This window comes from Gopherus flavomarginatus, chromosome 1, assembly GCF_025201925.1.
Source record: "Gopherus flavomarginatus isolate rGopFla2 chromosome 1, rGopFla2.mat.asm, whole genome shotgun sequence".
NCBI lineage: Eukaryota > Metazoa > Chordata > Testudines > Testudinidae > Gopherus > Gopherus flavomarginatus.
The window spans coordinates 244068066-244089278 of NC_066617.1; the positions used below are offsets into that span (position 1 = coordinate 244068066).

At 42.9% G+C, this 21213-nt stretch overlaps 1 protein-coding gene across 3 annotated transcripts in view; it reads left to right on the forward strand.

Moving 5' to 3' along the window:
• Positions 1-21213, forward strand: part of ASMTL (acetylserotonin O-methyltransferase like) — a 47343-nt gene that overhangs the window by 15687 nt on the left and 10443 nt on the right. For all 3 annotated transcript variants that reach the window (XM_050932763.1, XM_050932744.1, XM_050932754.1), the window contains 5 exons: positions 5135-5561; positions 9065-9227; positions 11439-11623; positions 18950-19082; positions 20756-20899. In XM_050932763.1, coding sequence (XP_050788720.1) covers positions 5135-5561; positions 9065-9227; positions 11439-11623; positions 18950-19082; positions 20756-20899 — 1052 coding nt within the window. The remainder of the gene's footprint in view (positions 1-5134; positions 5562-9064; positions 9228-11438; positions 11624-18949; positions 19083-20755; positions 20900-21213) is intronic.

Below are 21213 nucleotides of genomic sequence, written 5' to 3' on the forward strand. Positions count from 1 at the left end.
GGTCCAGCTTCATGATGTCATGGCCAACTTAGTCATTACACAGAATACCAAAAAGCTAAGCAACATTTGTATTATTGAGGATTGCATCAAGTTGCTGGTGACACAGTGGACAAAAAAACCCAACAACCCTATAATACAAAGATTGGCATAATCAGTGCTTTTGATATTTACTAGACCTCTCTGAGCCAGGGTCTAAATCTACAAGCATGAAGCAGATATAAAAAATGATGTGGAAAGTGCTGTTCTGGGGCAGCATATTTGTGATGAACCCAGCTTCTCTCCCAGACTTCTGAAAAGGGTGCTGAAATGGCTTCTGGGGCTGTCCCTGGATTCTGCACAGGGACTCTTTCATATCACCTTCTAGGTAGTGGGTGTCAGACAAATAGGAAGCCTCCCAATCTTTTGGCTGCTGGTGGGGAGAAAATAAAACGCTGTTCTCTCACTCTGTGGTTCCCCCCCTGCTCTCCTTCCCACCCTGGAGCTTCCTAGCTGCTGCGAGTATCTTTACTATCTCCTTCCCCCCAGCTGTCCGAATAGTTTTGGGGGTGGGAAGGGCTGGGCCTCAGCTATTCTATAACTTCTGGCTTTTTTGACATTACATAGGGGGTCCTATCTGCTACTCCCTTGCTCCAGCTTCTATTTTGGAATCTCTTCTCTAGTGATAGTGAATAGCTCTAGTGCAGTAATTCCCAAACTGGGGTTTGTGAACCCCTGGGGGTTTGTGAAATGTTACAGGGGAGTCTCGGGGGTGGGGAAAAAATCCCTAATGGTGGACAGAGCTGTCCCTAGTGATCCCAGGCAGCATGGGGTCAGCAGCCTGGAGTCCCTGGACTTCCAAGAGCTAAGCAGATCAAAGCAAGCGTATCTATCACACTGAGATCATTTAAACTTCAAGACTTCTTATAAGAAATGGAAAGGGAAGTGGATATTTTTTGCTGTTTTTTAAACTAAATAGGCAGCTAGTATTTTTTTTTTTAATATTATGAAGAACAAGTTTAAGCTTTGTTGTAACATGCGTTGTTTGCCTGGACTGCTCAAGACCTGAATGCTTGTGTAGGAGGAACTCTTTTTGAGTTGGTTTCTTAAAAACTTTCATGCTGTTTCACATCTGATACTCCTTGATGAAACATAGGAGTCTTGTCTTATAACAGGCTTATTCAAAGTGATACAAGCTATGAAAGTGAGATCTTGGAAAAGTGTTGCCGTTTTCATAATGTAATAAAAATACTGAATAGTTAATAGTGTGTAATAAGCATGTCATAAAAACAAATTTTATATTTTCAAGATCACTGCTTTTATAATTTATACTCAGGTAAAGGAGAAAATCCCTGGAAATACTCATTTTTAGGAGGGGGTTCGCAAGGCTTGACATTTTAGTGAAAGAGGTTCACAGGTTGTTAAAGTTTGTGAACCACTGCTCTAGTGCCTTTCTTTGCTTCTGCTCTTAATTCCCAAGCAGCAGCAAATTAATATGAATGTGATTTTTGTTAATTTCATTGCCCTCCACAGGGCTTTCGATAGCAGCAATTAAACCAACAAGAGTACTGCAACTTGGGAAGGCTCTAAGTAGCAGTGACACAGGCACAAGAATCATAGAAATGTAGGACTGGTAGGGACCTCGATAGGTCACTTAGTTCAGTTCCCTGCACTGAGGCAGGGCTATGTATTATCTAGACCAGACGTGGGCAAACTACGGCCCCTGAGTTCCTGGCTGGGGACCCTACTCCCCGGCCCTTCCCCTGCTGTCTCCCCTCCCCCGCAGCCACAGTGCCGCACAGGCTGGGCAGCGTGGGGAGTGCAGCTGGCTCTGGCCGGGTGTCACAGCTGCAAGCTCCTGTCGCTGGTAAGGGAGCAGGGGAGGGGAGAGGGGAGGTTGGGTAAGGGAGCAGAAGGTCCTTGGGGGCAGTCAGGGAGGAGGAGGAGGTTGGATGGGGCGAAGGTTCTTGGGGGGCGGTCAGGGGATGGGGAACAGGGAGGGTTGGGAGTGGGGGTCCGAGGGGCCTGTCAGGGGGCAGGGATGTGGATGGGGTCAGGAGGGCAGTCGGGGATGGAGCCATGGGGTTGGATGGGTTGGGAGTTCTAAGAAGGTAGTTGGGGTGGGAAGTGGGAAGGGTTAGATAGGGAGCAGGGACCAGGCTGTTTGGGGAGGCAAAGCCTTCCCTACCCGGCCCTCCATACAGTTGCGCAACCCCAATGTGGCCCTCGGGCCAAAAAGTTTGCCCATCCGTGATCTAGACCATCCATGACAGATGTTTGTCTAACCTATTCTTAAAAACCTCCAATGACAGATTCCACAACTTGCCTAGGTAACTTGTTCCAGTGCTTATCTATCTTTACAGGTAGGAAGTTTTTCTTGATGTCCAACCTAAATCTCTCTTGCTGCAATTTAAGCCCATTGCTTCTTGTCTTGTCCTCACTGGTTAAAGAGATCGATTTATCACCCACCTCTTTATAACAACCTTTTATGTACTTGCAGACTGTTATCATGTCCCCCGCTCCCCAGTCTTCTCTTCTCCAGACTAAAAAAACCCCAGTTTCTTCCATCTTTCCTCATAGATGATATGTTTTAGACCTTTTATCATTTTTGGTGCTCTCCTCTGGACTTGCTCCAATTTGTTCACATTTTTCCTGAGATGTAGTGCCCAGAACTGGACACAATACTCCAGTTGAGGCCTTATCAGTTCTGAGTAGAGTAGAAGAATTACTTCTTGTGTCTTGCTTACAATACTTCTGGTACACATCCAAGAATGACGTTCACTTTCTTTGCGAAAGTGGTACATGTTGACTTATATTTAGTTTGTGATCCATTATTACCACTCCCAGAACCTTTCCACAGTACTCCTTCCTAGGGAGTCATTTCCCATTTTGTATGTGTGCAACTGATTGTTCCTTCCTAAGTGTAACACTTTGCATTTGTCCTTATTGAATTTCATCCTATTTATTTCAGACCATTTCTCCAGTTTGTCAAGATCATTTTTAATTCTAATCCTGTTCTCCAATGCACTTGCAACCCCTCCCAGCTTGGTATCATGAGCAAACTTTATAAGAAATAGTTCAACGCTAAAGCCAGAAAAAGTCATTGCAAACTGTCAGTCTCTCCACCTGCCTGTCTAGGAGGACAGCACTGCTTGGTTCATGTTTGTAAAGTTATTATTGCAACCACCAGGGCTAGATGTTTAACTCCTTAAATGAAAGCTTAGTCTGCACCCATGGCACTTTCTCGTCCTAGCATCACACTTGCCAAGAAAAGCTTTCTACCTACCACCGGAGCGTAGGAGAGCGGATTTTTCAAACCTGTACTTTAATTATAATCCATAGCAGAGATAGGCACATGGACAGCTTGTGGGTTTCAGCCCCAGGCTCTCAACGAATAAAGGCCAAAGTTACAGCTTGCATAAGCAGGCACAGTTTTATTGAAGTCAACCTTGCACCCAGAGTTAATTTGGAACCTGGCTTAACCCATCAAATTTCTGGAGTTGGATCTGGTCTCTGTATGAAAAGAGAGTTGACCTGCTGCCTCTCTGTACCTGTCAAAACTGTATTAGCCATTTGGCTCTAGTCCATTATGGCCTTTCACAGTAGCTAACATAATAGAGATTATCCTGCCCATTTACCCATTGTTACACAGTTGAAGTATCACTCCTAAATACAATTTTTGGGACATGATTTCTAGGTTTTTAACAGATAAAAAGGGAGCATTCCCGTGTGCTGTAATTTTTGAGCCCCCACCTTTAGAAGTATTCTCCTGAAATACAGATACTGCATCCCTTTCCATTGCTTGTAGAATGTATTGGATGTGCACATGGCTCCCCTTGACCTCAGGAGGAATCACATCCAAGGGCAGTCAGTGAAGCATGTTTTTTGGGACAACGCTGACATTAGTGAGTTGCATTTTTTTTTTTTAAAAAAAAGAGGATGTTTAACAGGGACTAAAAAGTCAAGGTCCTCAAGTAGCAGAGGGGTAGCCGTGTTAGTCTGGATCTGTAAAAGCAGCAAAGAATCCTGTGGCACCTTATAGACTAACAGACGTACATGCATCTGAGGAAGTGGGTATTCACCCACGAAAGCTCATGCTCCAAAACGTCTGTTAGTCTATAAGGTGCCACAAGGTCCTCAAGGGCATTCTTATTAGTTGCAAGATCCAACGTAGGTGAATTGATGTAGTCTGCTGCTGTTGCATAACTGATAACCCTGAAAGATTGCTTTAGAAAAAGGTCTGTGATCGCCACATATCAGTAAATTCATCTAGTCTGAAATGTCAACAAGGTAGTTCACTACTAGAGCTAAAAAAAGCCATTGTGAAAGTTGTGCGTAAAGTGTAAATATTTACCAATTTCTTGAAGTTTAGCACTGGAGGAATTATTAGGAAACCAATGGGAGGGAATTTTCACTCATGTCAGTGTTTATAACCTTTCACTCTGCAAATAGAAATAGTGGCTAGGTAGTAATATGTGGCATTGTGTGCAGTTACGTACAGGCAGATGGTGAGGCACTAGGGTAAAAGCACTGCTGCATGTGTTGTTGATCCTTGAATTTATGTCAAGGGTAAACCTTGGTAGTTGAAAGTCTGACAGCACCTCTTGCAGTGGGAGAGGACTGAAATAAAATGCTAGAAAGGGGTTCTCCCCTGAATTCCAGTGCTGACTTTTTATCAGATCTTACCTAGCAAAATAATGTGCTTGCTGTGGCTGGCCATAACATAGCTCATGCATGTCACCTCAGTGAAAGTCAGAATGGCATTACACTACTGCAGTGTTAGTCCACTTACTAAAAAGTCTTAGACCAGGATCTCATTGATTTCACCAGGGTTGAATATGGACTAGTGGGTAACAATGGCTTTCTCATTTGAATTCAATTATCTAGTGTTATGTAGTGAAAGAGCAAACGTTACTGTTGTGATTCCAAAGCTGCAGTGTTGAACCAGGACTATTTTAAAGAAAAGAAAGTTAGTTTAATCCATCTCTAACTTTAACACACTAGTTCAATCAAGGCAAAGTTCTGTCATTTCCATTCTTCTAAAACATGTTTATACACCTGAATCTACAATCAGTACTAAGTGGTTACTCCTTTCCTCCATCCCCACGTTCACTCTTAACCACTATCTTAACTCAATGTCTGTATTTTCCCCCTGCAGGGACAAAGCTGGTGGTTATGGAATCCAGGCCCTTGGTGGAATGTTAGTGGAATATATTCATGGAGACTTCTTGAATGTGGTGGGCTTTCCTCTAAATCACTTCTGCAAAAAGTTAGCGGAGTTGTATTATCCACCCCTCAAACATACTATACAGCATGTCAAGCATGACTCTATCCCCTCCGTCGAGACTTTTGAGAACCTCAGTGACGGAGAGAGTGACTCTTCAAATCCCATGCAGCATAAAAGTGCTAACACATTAGAGAGGAATGGGATGCCCCTCTCAGGAGCCGTTCATACTCTAGTAAACAGCGGTAGCATCAAGCCTGTTTGTACAGTGGCTGTGGAAAATCAGAGTGGAGTGAGGGAATGTCCAGCTAAATTCCCATCAAAAATTGTAGAACTTACGGATGGCTTCAGAGCTTCAAAGGTAAAAAAAAAAAAAAAAAAATACTTCTTCTTGATCTAATTTTCTCTGCACTGGTGAGCTAATATAATTCAAATTTGTATTTTTAAACATTTCTGTGTAGTTTGGAGGTTCTAGTAGTAAAGCAGTACTACAGCACTATGCATGTGTATGGGGAACAGCCCCATTCAAACAAATGATCAAATGCATTTATTTTACCCTAATATTCATTCTGATTCTATGTGTGTTATGCAAGAGAATGGCATCTTCCAGCAGCTGCACCAGTGACCCAGGCTGTAGTACCAGCGCACATTCCAGTAAGAGGCTCGAAAAGAACAGTAACCTCAGGGATTTACTGCACTGGGCTAGCAAGGGCAGCAGAATGCATAGGGGCATTTTTGAAAAGTACCTTTTAGTGATGCAAATACTGTCTGTGCATGTTTTGTTATGACATTCCAAAGCAACAGCCAATTTTCCCTCTAATTTTTCCCATGGATATGCAGAATGAATTTTGTTATGTGCACCCAATATAGAAGTGATGTGTGACTCCGCAGAGCGCTCTCTCCCTGCAGCAACACCTCGGCTGGGGGGAAGAGGCACCTCTTCCCGCGGCAGCTCTGGGTCAGGGCTGGGTTGAGCCTGGGGGAGGGGCGCTATGGCAGGTCTAGGACTGGGCTGGGGAGGGGTACCTCTTCTCCCGGCCATGGCAGGTCCAGGGCTAGCCCTGAGCACCTACGCGGCACTGAATAGGTTGCTGCGTGGCCACGCAGCTTAGAGGGAACTTAGGCAGCAGCATGGAGGGACATCTTAAGAAGTGCCCTTAATAATGAGCACCCTTAGATTTAAGGCAAGTAGCAATGCCACACTGAAACATAGACCTAGAATGCCACTGAGTAAATTCTCTAGTGCATTTTTCTTCAGATCTGATCCTAACAGGTGCTGAGCACCTGTATCTCGTATTGATTTCAGAAAGTGGGGGAACAAAGGTGGGAGAGAGGAGGGGCAAAAATCAGGATGGGACAGGGAATGTATATAAGAGGAAAGAGCTGATTACATAACATGTTAAAATATATGTACTTGTAACATTTATTTCATTGTAATCAGAAATATTATCTAAAACAACATAAATGATGACAGAAATATATATTATGGAAATGTCCATAGTGGCTACTCTCCTAAGTCTGTGTTGAGATTTGCACTTGAAGTAATATTAAAATCCTTTTTCATTGTAATTATTTGAATTTAATCTCCATGTTTGGCACAATAACACTTCAGAGGGCAATGAACTTTCTGTGTAACTTTCTTTTAGTGAATGTTCCCTGTTAACTTCTGCAGAGGAAACATTTCAAAATGCCTCCATTTAAAATAAATATTTTTTTATATATGATGTATATGTAATGTCTGTTCTCTACCTCATTCCTTTATCTTTCCATGTATTTGTATTGTAGGTTCCTATAAGAACCGCCTTCTCTTGATTGCTCAGTTTTTGTTTCTCTACTTTTCACTGAAATACTTCTCTAAGAATCTCTTGTGTGTGAACCAGGGCTGTAGCTGATGATCACAATGCAGTAGCTTGTGTTGGGCCTTCATGAAGACATGTACACAGAAGCTAATATTCATGTGTACTGTAGCAGTCAACTGTGCCTGGAAACAGATAAATGGATAATTTTGAATCACAGCTAGGTTTCCTATTCAGAGCCAGACTAGTGCGACTAAAGAAAAGGTGACAGCAGTGAAGAAAGAGAAGATGAAATAAATACCAAGTATTCTAACTGGAAACAGAGCAGGATGTGGTCTCTTCATAAAACCCTGAACCAGAAACTCCTGGGGGGAAATCCTGGCCCCACTGAAGACAATGGGAGGTTGCTGTTGACTTCAGTGGGCACAGGATTGGATTGTTAAAGTCTAATCCCAATTTTGACACTTACTCTGCGACCTTGGGCAAATCTCATCCTATGTCTGCCTGCACTGCCCCTTCTATAAAATGGAGACAATAATGTTGTGAAGCTAGTTAGTTTGTAATATGCTTCGAAGACTGAAAGTATAATGAAAATTACAGTTTAGCTGTTAGTTAAATTCAATTTAATTTGACCTTTACGTGGGTTCAGAGCCCTCACAATGCAGGCTGAAATCAACTGCAAGCAAGAAAAACCTAATAATCATCTTTATTAAAATGATGTCTAGGAACTTTTTGCTTGGTCCTGCACTCAGTGAGGTCAATGGAAGTTCAGGGTTAAATTTGGTTTGGTTTGGTTCCTCTGTAGCTATACAGGACCCAACACATCTTGAATGGGACCTTTGGATCCTATCATAATTTAAATACTGGCTCTATTTGTTAATGTTATGCCAATAACCTAATTTTCAGTACTGACTTACAACTCAAAGGCCTTAAGCTGGCCATTAATTATCTTCCACTACTACAAAGAAACTGTTTAAACACTTGCTGTGCTTACCAGAAACTTCCCCTCTCTCTGGCTAAACCTAATAACATTTTTTACAAAACAATGTGCATTTTTGAATGCAGCAATGATTTGGAACATGCATTAACAACAAGAATCATATTGTTAAATTTAGGCAGGCATGTTAATTTTTGTGGCATTTTGGAGACAATCTCAACTGTATATTCCACCTTCACCCCCAAAATAGCAAACATTTTAAATATAAAAATCACGAATATGAAGCCTCTACGTTTCAGCTGCAATTTTTCCATCTGATTTTTTTAACAAAATTTCAACTCTCTTCTTCCCTCTCCAGTCTGATTTTTTTTTTCTTTTATAGTTCCTCAGAAACACTATTAATTGAAGGAACAGTGCAACCTAATCTGAGCTATGAAGGTGCATATTGTTGCATAATATGAAAATTCCTCTTAAATACAAGCATGTACTGTATAAGTTTAGTTAAGGTATTCGTATGTGCTTGTAAGTTTTTTTGTTATTTTTGTTTTGTTTTTAGAAAATTAGTATGCAATGAATTATAGCTGTTAAAACAAAAAAATACATTGTGAAGAAATGTCAAATTATTTTCTTAGGAAAATCAACTCAAATTAGATTTGATGTGTTTTCTCTATGGCCCCAATTCCAAAGCATACTTAAACCCTTGCTGACCTTATGAAACATGTTTAAAGCTAGTCATGTGCTTAAGTATCCTGATGAATAAGAGTCTAAGACACAAAACCTGAAGTAGACATTTCAGGTTTTTTCAAGCTTTAACCAGTAATTTTTTTTTCACCTAACATTGTTACCATGGCAAAGATGCTGACATCTGTCTTTTGATGCCAGGAGCAAACTGTCCCAGAAGTAACAGGGCTGAACTGAAATTTTCTGCAGGAAAAAATTCAACAGAGTCAAGCAGTTCTTAAGTTCTTTATGGCATGGTTTTGCCTTCACACGACTACTATACTCTGAACTTAATTCATGCCTCTGGAAAGCTTTCCAGAACGTTTGTTCTTTTGTATTAAAACAAACACGTGTTATTTTTTTAGTTGTAGTAATTTTTAATTTAACTCAATGTATATTTCATATACACAGGCTTTGTTTGTGGCCTCTAAACTGAAAGTGTTTGATCTTCTGAAAGATAAATGTATACTGAAGGCTGTGGATGTTGCCAATAAGATAGAAGCCTCTGTGTGTGGAACAGAAAGACTGCTTGATGCTTGTGCTTCTCTTGGATTGCTGGAGAAAACCCATCAAGGTAACTTTTACTGTAGAACAATTCCAGTGTAGGGGGACCGAGAGAGCTGGAAGAAGGAACTTCTAATGTATTATTGTCCACTGTGAAAACTAAGCTGTTTGTTCCTGTTCACTGGGGCTGTACAGGAAACTTTACTAGTCCTTGGCAAATTAAACGTATTAAGTATTAATAATAATTTTGTTTATTATGGTACTGCTTACGAGCCAGTGAAGATCAGGGCCCCATTGCACTGTGCAAACACAGAGAAGTAGTCTCAAAGTCCTTGAAATCTAAACAAACAAGACAGACGCAGTGTAGGGGAAGGGGTCTAACACACAAGCAATGTGAAGGCAGCAAATGGCATGTTAGTTCCATGGCTTTTTTTGGAGGGATGTGTAGATTTAGTTAGAAGGGGCTCAAAGTCAAATCACAGTTCCCCCAAGCCAATGGCTCATTGAGCTGAGGGGATCAGCTTAGTGGAAAAAGGAAGGGAAGGGGAGCTTAGGGGATGGAGCAGAGGAGAAGAGAGGCAAGTGTGGAGTGAAATTGAGGTGAATAGACTGTTAGGGATGGGGAGAAAGGAGAGGCCATGTTAGAGTAAACACCCAATCGGCACAGGGCAGAGACAGTCAAGTCAAAATGTAGCATTATCCTCTGGATGTCCAGAGATCTCTGCTGTGGCTGCTTCTGCACCTGCCAGTGGGGTGGCTGGCTGGCTTCACTCTGCAGCTTTCCTCCAAAGCCATTTGCTCCCAGAAGAGGGAGGAGAGGTTTCCTTTGCACAGTTCTTATGTTCTTATGTTAGTTCTGGGTCCAGGAGGATATTGGGAGGAGGGGTGGCCCTGGCTGCATTGCATTTTACCACCCTCACTCCCTCTGCCCCAGTTCAGCAGTTCCTACTTTGGCTGCTTCTGCTCCTGCCTGCTTCTCTCTCAGTGTGGGCCAAACAACAAGGGTCATTTTTTTTCTCTGAGTTTACACTAGTGCAGAATCACTGATTGCAGTAGTGTAGCCATGGATATGACAGAGAGAAGACTTTCAGAATGTGGCACTGAAATTGGACAACAGTAAGCTATTGCAACTTAAAATATTAAGCAATTATAAGATACAAACAGGTGATGGAACGATTAAGAAGCTTGACCTTCCCTTTTCAATCTGCACTACATAATTTTAAGCTCCCAGATACACATCACTTAGTAATAAACCTTTTAAAGATGATGAAAAGGTGCCTAGCAAAGGAAACCTTTGAGCAACTTATCCACTGTTTTTGTTAACAAAGCGCTAAAGGAAGAATGCAGATTGAGAGGCTTAAATGCATGTGATTTAAGAACAGTGGGGAAAGGAAAGGAGTAAGATTCAAAGGCAAGTGTATCACAGGGAATGGGAAGAATCCCTGGGTGGCTTCTCCCACTTCCGGGAGCCTGTGTGGCAGCTGCACTCTGGGCAGGGAACTGCGAGCAGAGCTGACAGGACACTCCCTCCCACACACTGCCTGTCTTAGGCCAGTGGAAGCACTCCTGGTGAGGATGCGCATCGCTGACCCAAGGAAGGTTGTGTGGACATTCACCACTACAGTAATTACTGCAGTGGCTGTAAATCAATCTAATATAGGTCAACTTAGGTTTGTAGTGTAGACATACCCTATGCTTGTACAGCACTCAGTACAGTGACATTCCAATCCTAATTGGGAGCCTTTTAGTAAAATAAATATTCACTACTACTACTAGTGTTACTTATTGGCTTTTAAAATCCAATTAAAAAAAGAGAGCACTTTTAATTTCACAATCACTGAGAAATGTTACGAGCAGGGAGGTGGGCTTTTCTCAGTAATAACTTCTGGTTTGTCACATCTGTAACATGAAAAGCAAGAACATCTAAATCTATTCTTTGGTATCTTAACTGCAAATTGGTGTTTTATGTTGAGCTTGCTGTGATGTAGATAACATGACTATGCAAATCAACTGGACAGTGTGTACAGACTGAACAAAGCAAATGTAATTTGGTTTTTTGTTTTTTTTAATTAAACATGTTGCAGATTAAGAAGCAGATCTTCAGCTGATGTAAATCTGCTGGAGTCAGTGGAGCTGTCCATCCTATACCAGTGGAGAATCTTACCGCAAACATTTAACTGAAAATTATACTCATTTGTATAGCAAATTTAGTTACTAGTTACATGGCTGCAGCTACAACACTGCAAAAAAACTAGTTAACAGTTTTTTTTCGTCCCTTAAGGTTACAGTAATACAGATTCAGCTGACACATATCTGGTATCAGACAGAGAACGTTCACTTCATGGCTACATTATCCACTCTAATGACCGCCTTTGGCATCTCTTTACACACCTGGAGGCCGCTGTCAAAGAGGGGACCATGCAGACACATCGGGCTTTTGGAAAGGAAACACAGGACTTGTTTCAGGTAATGCAAACTCTGGTCCTTATTTTGTCTTTATGCTATTTGTGCACTGAAGAACAGGAAGTAATTGTCAAGTTGGAAAAACCATACAGCCCAGAAAAACTAACTAATGAGAATTGCAGACTGAGCACATCATACATTCATAGATTCTACAACTGGAAGGGAACTCGAGAGGTCATTGAGTCCAGTCCCCAGCCCTCATGGCAGGACCAAATACTGTCTAGACCATCCCTGATGGGCATTTATCTAACCTACTCTTAAATATCTCCAGAGGTGGAGATTCCACAACCTCCCAAGGCAATTTATTCCAGTGTTTTACCACCCTGACAGGAACTTTTTCCTAATGTCCAACCTAAACCTCCCTTGCTGCAGTTTAAGCCCATTGCTTCTTGCTCTATCCTTAGAGGCTAAGGTGAACAAGTTTTCTCCCTCCTCCTTATGACACCCTTTTAGATACCTGAAAACTGCTATCATGTCCCCTCTCAGTCTTCTCTTTTCCAAACTAAACAAACTCAATTCTTTCAGCCTTCCTTCATAGGTCATGTTCTCAAGATCTTTAATCATTCTTGTTGCTCTTCTCTGGATCCTTTCCAATTTCTCCACATCTTTCTTGAAATGTGGTGCCCAGAACTGGACACAGTACTCCAATTGAGGCCTAACCAGTGCAGAGTATCGTCACACAGATTATCATAATCTAGGAATGTGAATAAATTATCAGAAATGTCTCAAATACCAATATATTTGACTCTTTAAGGCCCTGATCCTGCTCCCATTAAAGTCAAGGGCAAAACTCACATTGACTTTAATGGCACAGGATTGGGCGGTAGGGTGTTGAGGCAATTGGAATGTCACACTATAGTTACCAAAACCCAGAATTAATATTTTCAAGGTATGTGCTTCATCTCTCCTGAAAGCTTGTCTTCCAAAACTGATTTCAGCAGCAGACCAGAAATATTTCAGCACTTGAGACAAGATCTGAGCTTAAGTTTGCTCCTGACCAGAATCTGCTTTGACTCCAAACTTATTCTTCCTTTATCTGAGCATGTCTATAAATCTGCCTTGCATTGAGTCAAAGATTTTCAGAATTCTCCATCCCTTGAGTCTCCTAAGTGTTTGCCTCACTTATTTCTATCTCCTGTGCAATTAGGTTCATATGTATCATGCCATTTGTAGCTTTGCAAGGACTATGCAATTTACCCCTTTGCCAATATTCTCTTTGCACTACAAATATCCCACAAAGGCCACTCCCCTGCCATATTTTCTCTTGTATTTTGTGTGCTTGTCACAGAAGGGGGCTGGAGTTGATGTGGGGGGCGTGGGGAAGCAGAGGGCATGCAGCAGCATGAGTGGCAGAGGTCCAGGAGCTAATGGATTGTCTGTGTAGAGGAAGCTTGGAGGACTGTAGGGACTAGGAGTTTCTTTCTGCAAGGTGCTGAGCGCCTCTTGGGAGCTGTTGGACACCCTCAACTCCCATTGACCTCAGGGTCCTAAGATTGTGAGGGCCTGTCATAAACAGATAGTTAAGGGTTAATGTCTCTTTTACCGGTAAAGGGTTACAAGCAGTAAACCTGGACCACCTGACCAGAGGACCAATCAGAAGACAAGATACTTTCAAATCTCGGTGGAGGGAAGTCTTTTGTTTTGTGTTGTTTGTTTGTCTGTTCTCTCTGGGTTCTGAGAGTAACCAGACGTACCTAGAGGCTCTCTAATTTTCTGTTCAAATAGTAAGTACCAGTAGAAAGGCGGTTTAGTCTTGTTGATTGTTTGTTTTCTTTATTTGCAAATGTGTATTTTGCTTTAAGGATTTTAATTTGTATTTGTGCTGGGGGGAAGGTTTCTCTCTAGTGTCTATAAGCTGAAAGACCCTGTAACATTTACCATCTTGATTACAGAGACAACTTTTGCTTTTTTCTTTCTTTTATTAAAAGCTTTTCTTTTTTAAGACCTGATTGATTTTTTCCCCTTGTTGAGGCTCAAGGGAATTGAGTCTGTACTCACCAGGGAATTGGTGGATGACAGGGAAAGAGAAGAGAAGGGGGAAGGTGGAATTCCTCTGTTTTAGATTCACGGAGCTTGAATCTGTATTACCTCTTGGGGTGGGGAAAGGAGGAGGGGGAAAGGTGCATTCCTCTCTGTTTTAAGATTCAAGGAGTTTGAATCACAGTGATCTTCCAGGGTAACCCAGGGAGAAAAAGCCTGGGAGAGGCAACAGTGAGGGAAAGAGTTTACTTTCCTTATGTAAGAACCAGGGGGTCTGGGTCTTGGGGTCCTCTGAGAAGGTTTTGGGGGGACCAGAGTGTACCAGGCACTGCAAGTCCTGGTTGGTGGCAGCGCTACAAAATCTAAGCTGGTAATTAAGCTTAGGGGGATTTATGCTGGTACCCCATCTTTAGGACTCTAAGGTTCAGAGTGGGGGTTATACCATGACAGGGCCTAAAAATATATAGGGCCTTGCGAACAATGAACACCTTGATTTGAACCTAGAAATAAATAGGGGCCAGAGTCTTTGGGTACAGGTGTAACATGTTAACACTGCTAAGCAAATTGGCTCATGCATTCAAAGCAGTTTTCAGCATAGCACTATGCAAAAGGTATTAAAGCAATCTATTCTAGAGGTTACAGTGGCATGCGTAACTATAGCAAGGGAATGTGGGAGACAAATAGCTGCTTGCTCTAAGTGGCTCAAAAGCTGCAGAAATGAGAAGCAGGCACACTAGGCAGTCTCCTCATCCAGTCCTATGTTGTGGTCTTCCTATTCAAAGCCTTCAGCCAACAGTGGTTCTTAACCTTTACTGCAGCCTGCACTCCTTTGGTTCTCAAAAATATGTTCTCGCACCCCTTATCCAAAATCGTTGAAGTAGGTAAGTTCTTTAAATCTAGATATATCATAACTATAGAATGAAAGAGAGAGAATTATAAATTTATTTTAATTGTGCAGTTAAAATTTAATGTGGTAATCGTTAAAAAATGTATAATGTTAATAAATATATAGGTTTGATTAAACAAAGTACTTGTACTTACGTGCCTGTGCTTAATTTTGTGTTTTCGATCAGTTTCTTTCTAAAAAAATCTAGCATGTCTTGCACCCCCAGAAAGGGCATCTCGCACCTCCAGGGGGTGCATGCACCCCAGGTTAAGAACCACTGCCCTAAGAACTGCCCTTGATGGGAGAATATTGACTTGAGGACATTGAGCAACCCTGTCAAGTGATTGCATGAACTTGGGGGATCAGAATATACTTCTTCCCTATGCACCGTGACAGCAGTGGAGATCAGTTGATGCAATCTCATTTCCAGGCTCTAGATCTAAATATCGGGAAGCTAGGGGCAGCTGTTTCCATTCCCTCACCTCTGGAATGTGCTTCCTACATTCACCTGATACACTGTGCCAAGGGCACACTCTGATAAAGCCCAACCGTTTGCTCAGGTTTCACCCACATGTTTGAAGGGTAAGACTGAGTCTGTTTACTTTCACATCAGTCAGTCACCCTTTTTCTGTGTGTAACATTTATGTAGGTGTGCTTAGAGGGATGGTGAGAGGCTTCTTAAAAATCATGGAATATCTCCTCTCACCCAAGAAACTTAGCATTTTATAAGCATTAGCTAATCAGTGCTGTCAGCATCATTTAGGTAAGTATTCCCATTTTACAGTTGCTCAAACTGTGGCATATGTAGGGTAAGTGATTCAGTAATAGTCTCACAAGGAGTCTGTATCTACTAGGCATTTATTTATCTTATTTAATTTCCTTATGATAGTCTTCCCAAATTCCTCTTTTCTAAACTTCAGGGAATCAGAAATGCTATAGCCAAACTTAGAATATCAGGGTTTGGAAGGGACCTTGAGAGGTCATCTAGTCCAACCCCCAGCTCAAAGTAAGATCAATCCCCCTACAGATTTTACCCCAGTTCCCTAAATAGGCCCCTCAAGGATTGAACTCACAACCCTGGGTTTAATAGGCCAATGCTCAACCCACTGAGCTATCCCTCGCCTTTTGCTCTGCCTCAGGAAGGGAGATCATATTCCTTCTTAGATGGCCCTGAATTCAATTGCAAACTACCATTCTGGTTTTCCAAACTCTGGCTTTCTCCACACACTTTAGCTGCCTTTCTCTAGCATGATCAGTAGTCTACTTCCATCTACACTACCATCTTTTCTCTGTGTCTCTTCTCGGTTTAGAATGTGGGGTACTCTCGCTTCTTCAACTGTCTATTTGGGAAACTTTTTTTCTTCTTTTTTCTCCTTTCATTCGGCCAGTTAGCCTCTCCGAAATTACAGATTAATACAAAAATATACTCTGCTCTGCACTGAAAATCACTGCTGGAGCCCAGGAAAGCAGACTGTTAAGAAGCCATTTCTTTTCTTTGTATAACTTCCAGTTACATAATGCCTGCTAAGAAGTTCCTGCTGACAAAGAATTATAGATATAAATAAATGTCAGCATTCAGTGAAAACAATTGGGAACAGCAGGAAAAAACACAACCCAAAAACAATTTAGAAGCAAAGAGTCAGTCCTTTCTCTCAAAATAAGTTTACAATATAAACCAGGCCTGCACAACTTGTAAAGCAGCGAGGGCCACATTACTCCAAAGAAAACAGCAGAGGGCCGAAACACCCCGGCCCCGCGGAAACACCCCGCCCCCTTAGGCCCTCCCAGCCCCGTGGAAACACCCTGCCTCAGCACCGCCCAGCCCTGCAGAAACAAACCCTCCTTCCCCAGCGCCGCCCCACCAAAACAGCTTTGGGCCAAAATGGAAGGTTGGGAGTGGGGAGGTGATACTTCATTTTAAATCAACCAGGGGCTCCCAGCTGAAGAGGTGGCTGGGAGTCCTCAGGGGCAAATTAAAGGGCCCAGGGCTCCAGTGGCTGGGGGAACCCGGAACTTTGCGGGGCTGGGGCAGATATTTAAAGGGCCCAGAGCTCCTGCCGCTGAGGGGAGCCCGAGCCCTTTAAATCCCAGCCCCAGCCCATCCGCTGGAGCCGTGGCTGGGATTCAAAGGGCTCTGGGCTGCCCATGGCGGCGGGGAGTCCTGAGCCCTCAGCCACGACCGGGAATCTCTGCCGGCAGCCCAGAGCCCTTTGAATCCTGGCCGTGGCTGAGATTTAAAGGGCTCTGGGCTCCCCGCCGCTGGGGGCAGCCTAGAGCCTTTTGAATCCCGGCCGCGGCTGGTATTTAAAGGGCTCTGGGCTCGGCACCGCAGTGGGCAGCCCAGAGCCTTTTGAATCCTGGTCGCGGCTGGTATTTAAAGGGCTCTGGGCTCGCTGCCGCAGCGGGCAGCCCAAAGCCTTTTGAATCTCGGCTGGGATTTAAAGGGCTCTGGGCTCCCCGCGGCTGCTGGCAGCTCAGAGCCTTTGAATCCCGGCCGCGGCTGGGATTTAAAGGGCTCTGGACTCCCCACTGCTGCCGTATGTTGTGCAGGCCTGGTATAAACAGATACCTAGCTCTCTTGAATGGAGCTTAATTATTATATAAATGCATATGCCACAGGTATAACTGGTTAAAGAAAGCATTTTGTTATCCCTGATGGATTGCCTTTTTCTCTGTGCCATACTGCCCCGGCTCCAGCCAGCAGGGGTGCTCAAGTTGGATTCCCATTGTTATAAAAGTTGGTGGTCGTTTCTTGGAAGGTCTCCAGAACTCTGGAGCTTGGTCCAAAATAATCGGCATTTGGTGACCTTCCTAGCGTGCTGGAAAAGACATTTGTTTGATCAGGTTTTTAGAGTGGGCTGAGGGTATGCTTCCCACAATGATGAAGGGGTGGAAAGGACCTGTAGATGGCTGGCTGGCTAGTTCCTATTGAATTGATCATTTAAAATCTGCTTAGATTGAGTTACTAGAGAGAAGCTGGGTAAAGTAATATCTCTTAATGAAAGAGAGAAGCTTTTGAGCTACACAGAACTCTTCTTCAGGTCTGGGAAAGGTACTCAGTGTGTCACAGCTAAATAGAACATGTAACAGATGTTAACTACTTAATCTAAACAATCTATTATAAGAGACCATTCAAAGTGAAGTGAACAGTTAACATCTCTGCAGTCATATGACAAAAAAGGGGGGTTACAAATTGTTGTAATAAGCCATAAATCTTATTAAAACAATGATTTTTTGGGTCTAGCAAAGTTATGAATTTAAGCTCCCATGCTCGTGTTTTTCAAGATGTTAGGCAGGTCCCTTTTGAGGATGAGGACTGAAGTCAGATATGGAGTGATTTGTTCTGTGAATAGTGTTCACCCACAGGTGTTAAGCTGTTTTTGGCTTTTTTCTATGTGAGTTCGAGAGTCTGGTTTCACTCCCAGAGTTGTTGTTACGTCATTTAGTGCACTGGTTGAGGTAAACCACATGTTGTGATAGACATATGTAGGACCCATGGATGTTGAAAGGTGTGTTGTGGGGGTACTGATCATCATAGCAATGGAGATATGGGTGCAGGTTTTACACTTGTTGTTCTGGAAGAGTCTGGTGCCACTTTGAGTTGGTGGGTACTGGTCTATATGGAGCTTGTTTCTGATGTTTAGTGTGGGTTGTAATTGATAACCTGTACGGGATCCAGTGTGTTGTGATAGGTGAGAACTAGAGGTGTGAGGCTAGAGGCTTTTTTTGCTTCTGTATTGAAGCAGGTTCTTTTGGGTGTTTGGGTGGCCTCTTCTCTGACATTCCATCAGGGATGTAGATTGCATCATTGTTTGGTGAAGGCGGCTTTAAGTGTGCTAAGGTGTGTATCCCAGACTTTCTCCTCGGAGCACATTCTGTGGTATCTGAGTACCTGGCTGTAGATAACTGATTTCTTGGTGTGTTTGAGGTGATTACTGGATCTGTGAACTTAAGTGCAGTGATCCATAGGTTTCTTGTGTGTAGCTGTCTGTAGGGTTCCATTGTTGAAGCTGATCGTGGTGTCCAGGAAGTTGATGCAAGTGCAGGAGTGTTCTAGAGAGTTTGATGGATGGGGGGTGGTTGCTGAAGTTGTGATGGAAATCTATGATCAGAAATGTGTTAACTACTTTTGCTAAACAATCTGTTCCAATCTAAATACAATCTTGTATTTAGCTGTGACACTCTGCATACATTTCCCTGACCTCAAGAAACGCTCTGTGTAACTCGAAGACTTTTCTCTTTCACCTACAAAACTTGAGTCCAATAAGAGATTACCTCAACCATCTTGTCGCTCTCATATTCTGGGACCAATGCATCTACAACAACAGTGGCAAATAACATAGATTGAGTTACGGTATTAATGGTGTGGTAGAGCACTGAGACCCTTGGATAGGCATCTTTTCAGTTGTTTAAAATCACAATAATTTAAGTGCATAAATAAATTTTTGTATTCTGTTTTTAAGGATTCCTGTTATCACAGTGTGGAGGCAAAGCAGCATTTCATGACTGCCATGCATAGCGTTGCCAAATTGACAGCAAGAGATGTGGCAACAGCTTTTGATCTTTCACCGTTTAAATCTGTCTGTGATTTGGGAGGTATTGCTACTAGACTGACTTGTATACAAATTAATGAAATATACGTACATCATAGTTTTAAGAAAATCTAATGCAAAATTACAGTTGTTGCTCTCTAACTGGTAAATTTTCTGCTGTTATTAGCTTTGATAGAAAGCTAAAATGAAGTTAAATGGAAGTACACTAGCTTAAAATACTGTTAATTTACTTTGAGTATGGCTGTTAAGTCGCAGGCCGGGTTTCCCCCAGGAGAAACAATGTGGTTCAGTAGCTGGGACTGGGAATTCGATTTTCAGCTCTTCCATTGCCTTACTGTGTGATCTTCACATGTTAATTGTATCAAGATTTTCAGAAATGATTAACGTTTGGATGCCTCTATTTTTGGTGCGAAACTTGAGTTATTTTAAAGGGGCGTGCTTTACAGAGGATTTGCAGAGCATTTTCTGAAATCCAGGGCCCTTTCAAGTATCTTATATTGGACACCCAAAATCACTAATCAGTCTTGAAAATCTTGGCCTTGGTCACTTGTAAAATGCTTACCTACCTGTGTAAAGCATTATGGAAGTGCTAAATATTAAGCTGATTAAAGCAGGGATCGGTAACCTTTGGCACGCGGCCTGCCAGGGTAAGCAGCCTGGTAGGCTAGGCTGGTTTGTTTACCTGCTGGTTCGGCCAACCACGGCTCCCACTGGCCGCAGTTTACCGCTCCAGGCCAATGGAGGCTGCGGGAAGCGGCGCAGGCTGAGGGATGCACTGACTGCCACTTCCCGCAGCCCCCATTGGCCTGGAGCGGCAAACTGCAGCCACTGGGAGCCATGATCAGCTGAACCCACAGACGCGGCAGGTAAACAAACTGGCTCAGCCTGGCGGGCCACATGCCAAAGGTTGCCGATCCCTGGATTAGAGTTAACATTGTAATTGAATTTAGAAAATTTAAAAACTTTCAGACACAAAATCTCTAATTGGATAAAAATCCAAGATGGCCCCCCACAAGTATTTGGTATTGTTTTGTAGCTTAGCACTGCAATGTCCCAATTCCAGTCCTCAAAGGGATCCAATTGGAGAACCGCCATTCTGTAGAGTACGCTGTCTGTAGGAATCAGCATGGAGTTAATGCTATTCCTAGCTGTGCCTGCACCTCCACAGAGGGGGCGTATTATGCAGGCAAAAGATTGTGTAAAAGAGAGCTCCTGAGAGAACTGTGCTGCCCAGGGGGTGAGAGGGTGGACAGCACATAGGGACCAGCACAGTCCATGGTTGGAACTGCTTTTACCAGTGAACCTCCACAGAGTTTTGAGCTCCTGCTCCTTTCCTTGCATCCTTTGCCCCCTAACAGGAGCACTATTCAAACTGTACAAGAATTGCCGGTAATAATAATGCCTAGCTCTACATCCATAGTTTACAAAGGAGGTCAGTGTCATTAACCTTGGGGAAACTGAGGCACAGAGACAGGACGTGATTTGCCCACATAGATCCAGCAGGCTAGTGGCAAAGCCAAGAATAGAACCTAGGTCTCCTTAGTCCCACTCCAGACCTATGTCCACTAGGCAATACTAGCTCCCAAGTCCCCTGTAGAGTCACTTGGCCACCCCCATCCTTAACTTAGTGCTGTTGTATTTGGGTAAGATACAATATGAACTTTGTCTGCAAGTATAAAGGAAAAGGTTCACTTAGTTATTTTTTACCTACTACAGGTTGCACTGGAGTTCTGGGCCATGAGCTAGTACAAAAATACCCAAACCTAAACGTAACTGTATTTGACCTTCCAGACGTCATTGCAAATGTCTCTTGCTTTCAGCCTTCAGGACAGCACATAACTCCAGTGATGTTCACAGCAGGTAACTATTAGGCTGACAATCCTGGTTCACTGTATAGCATAGACAGAGCACACTGGTCTGCTCCAGCGAAAGTGTGAACAGAAGCTATGTCTGGGGGCAAACAAGATTAAGCACAAAGCAGAATCCTCCATGTTAAGTGAAAGTCTTAGGTCCTTGCATGCTACTTCATTTCCTCATAAGACAGCAGGGGAAAAAGAGACTGGGTGAGAGTGGAAAATAGTGGTGACTGCGGAGACATGGCTTAAGTGACACCAGTGAGGGGCCTGGCTGGACACTCCTCCTGTGTATGCCGTATTAACTTGCTTGAAGATACT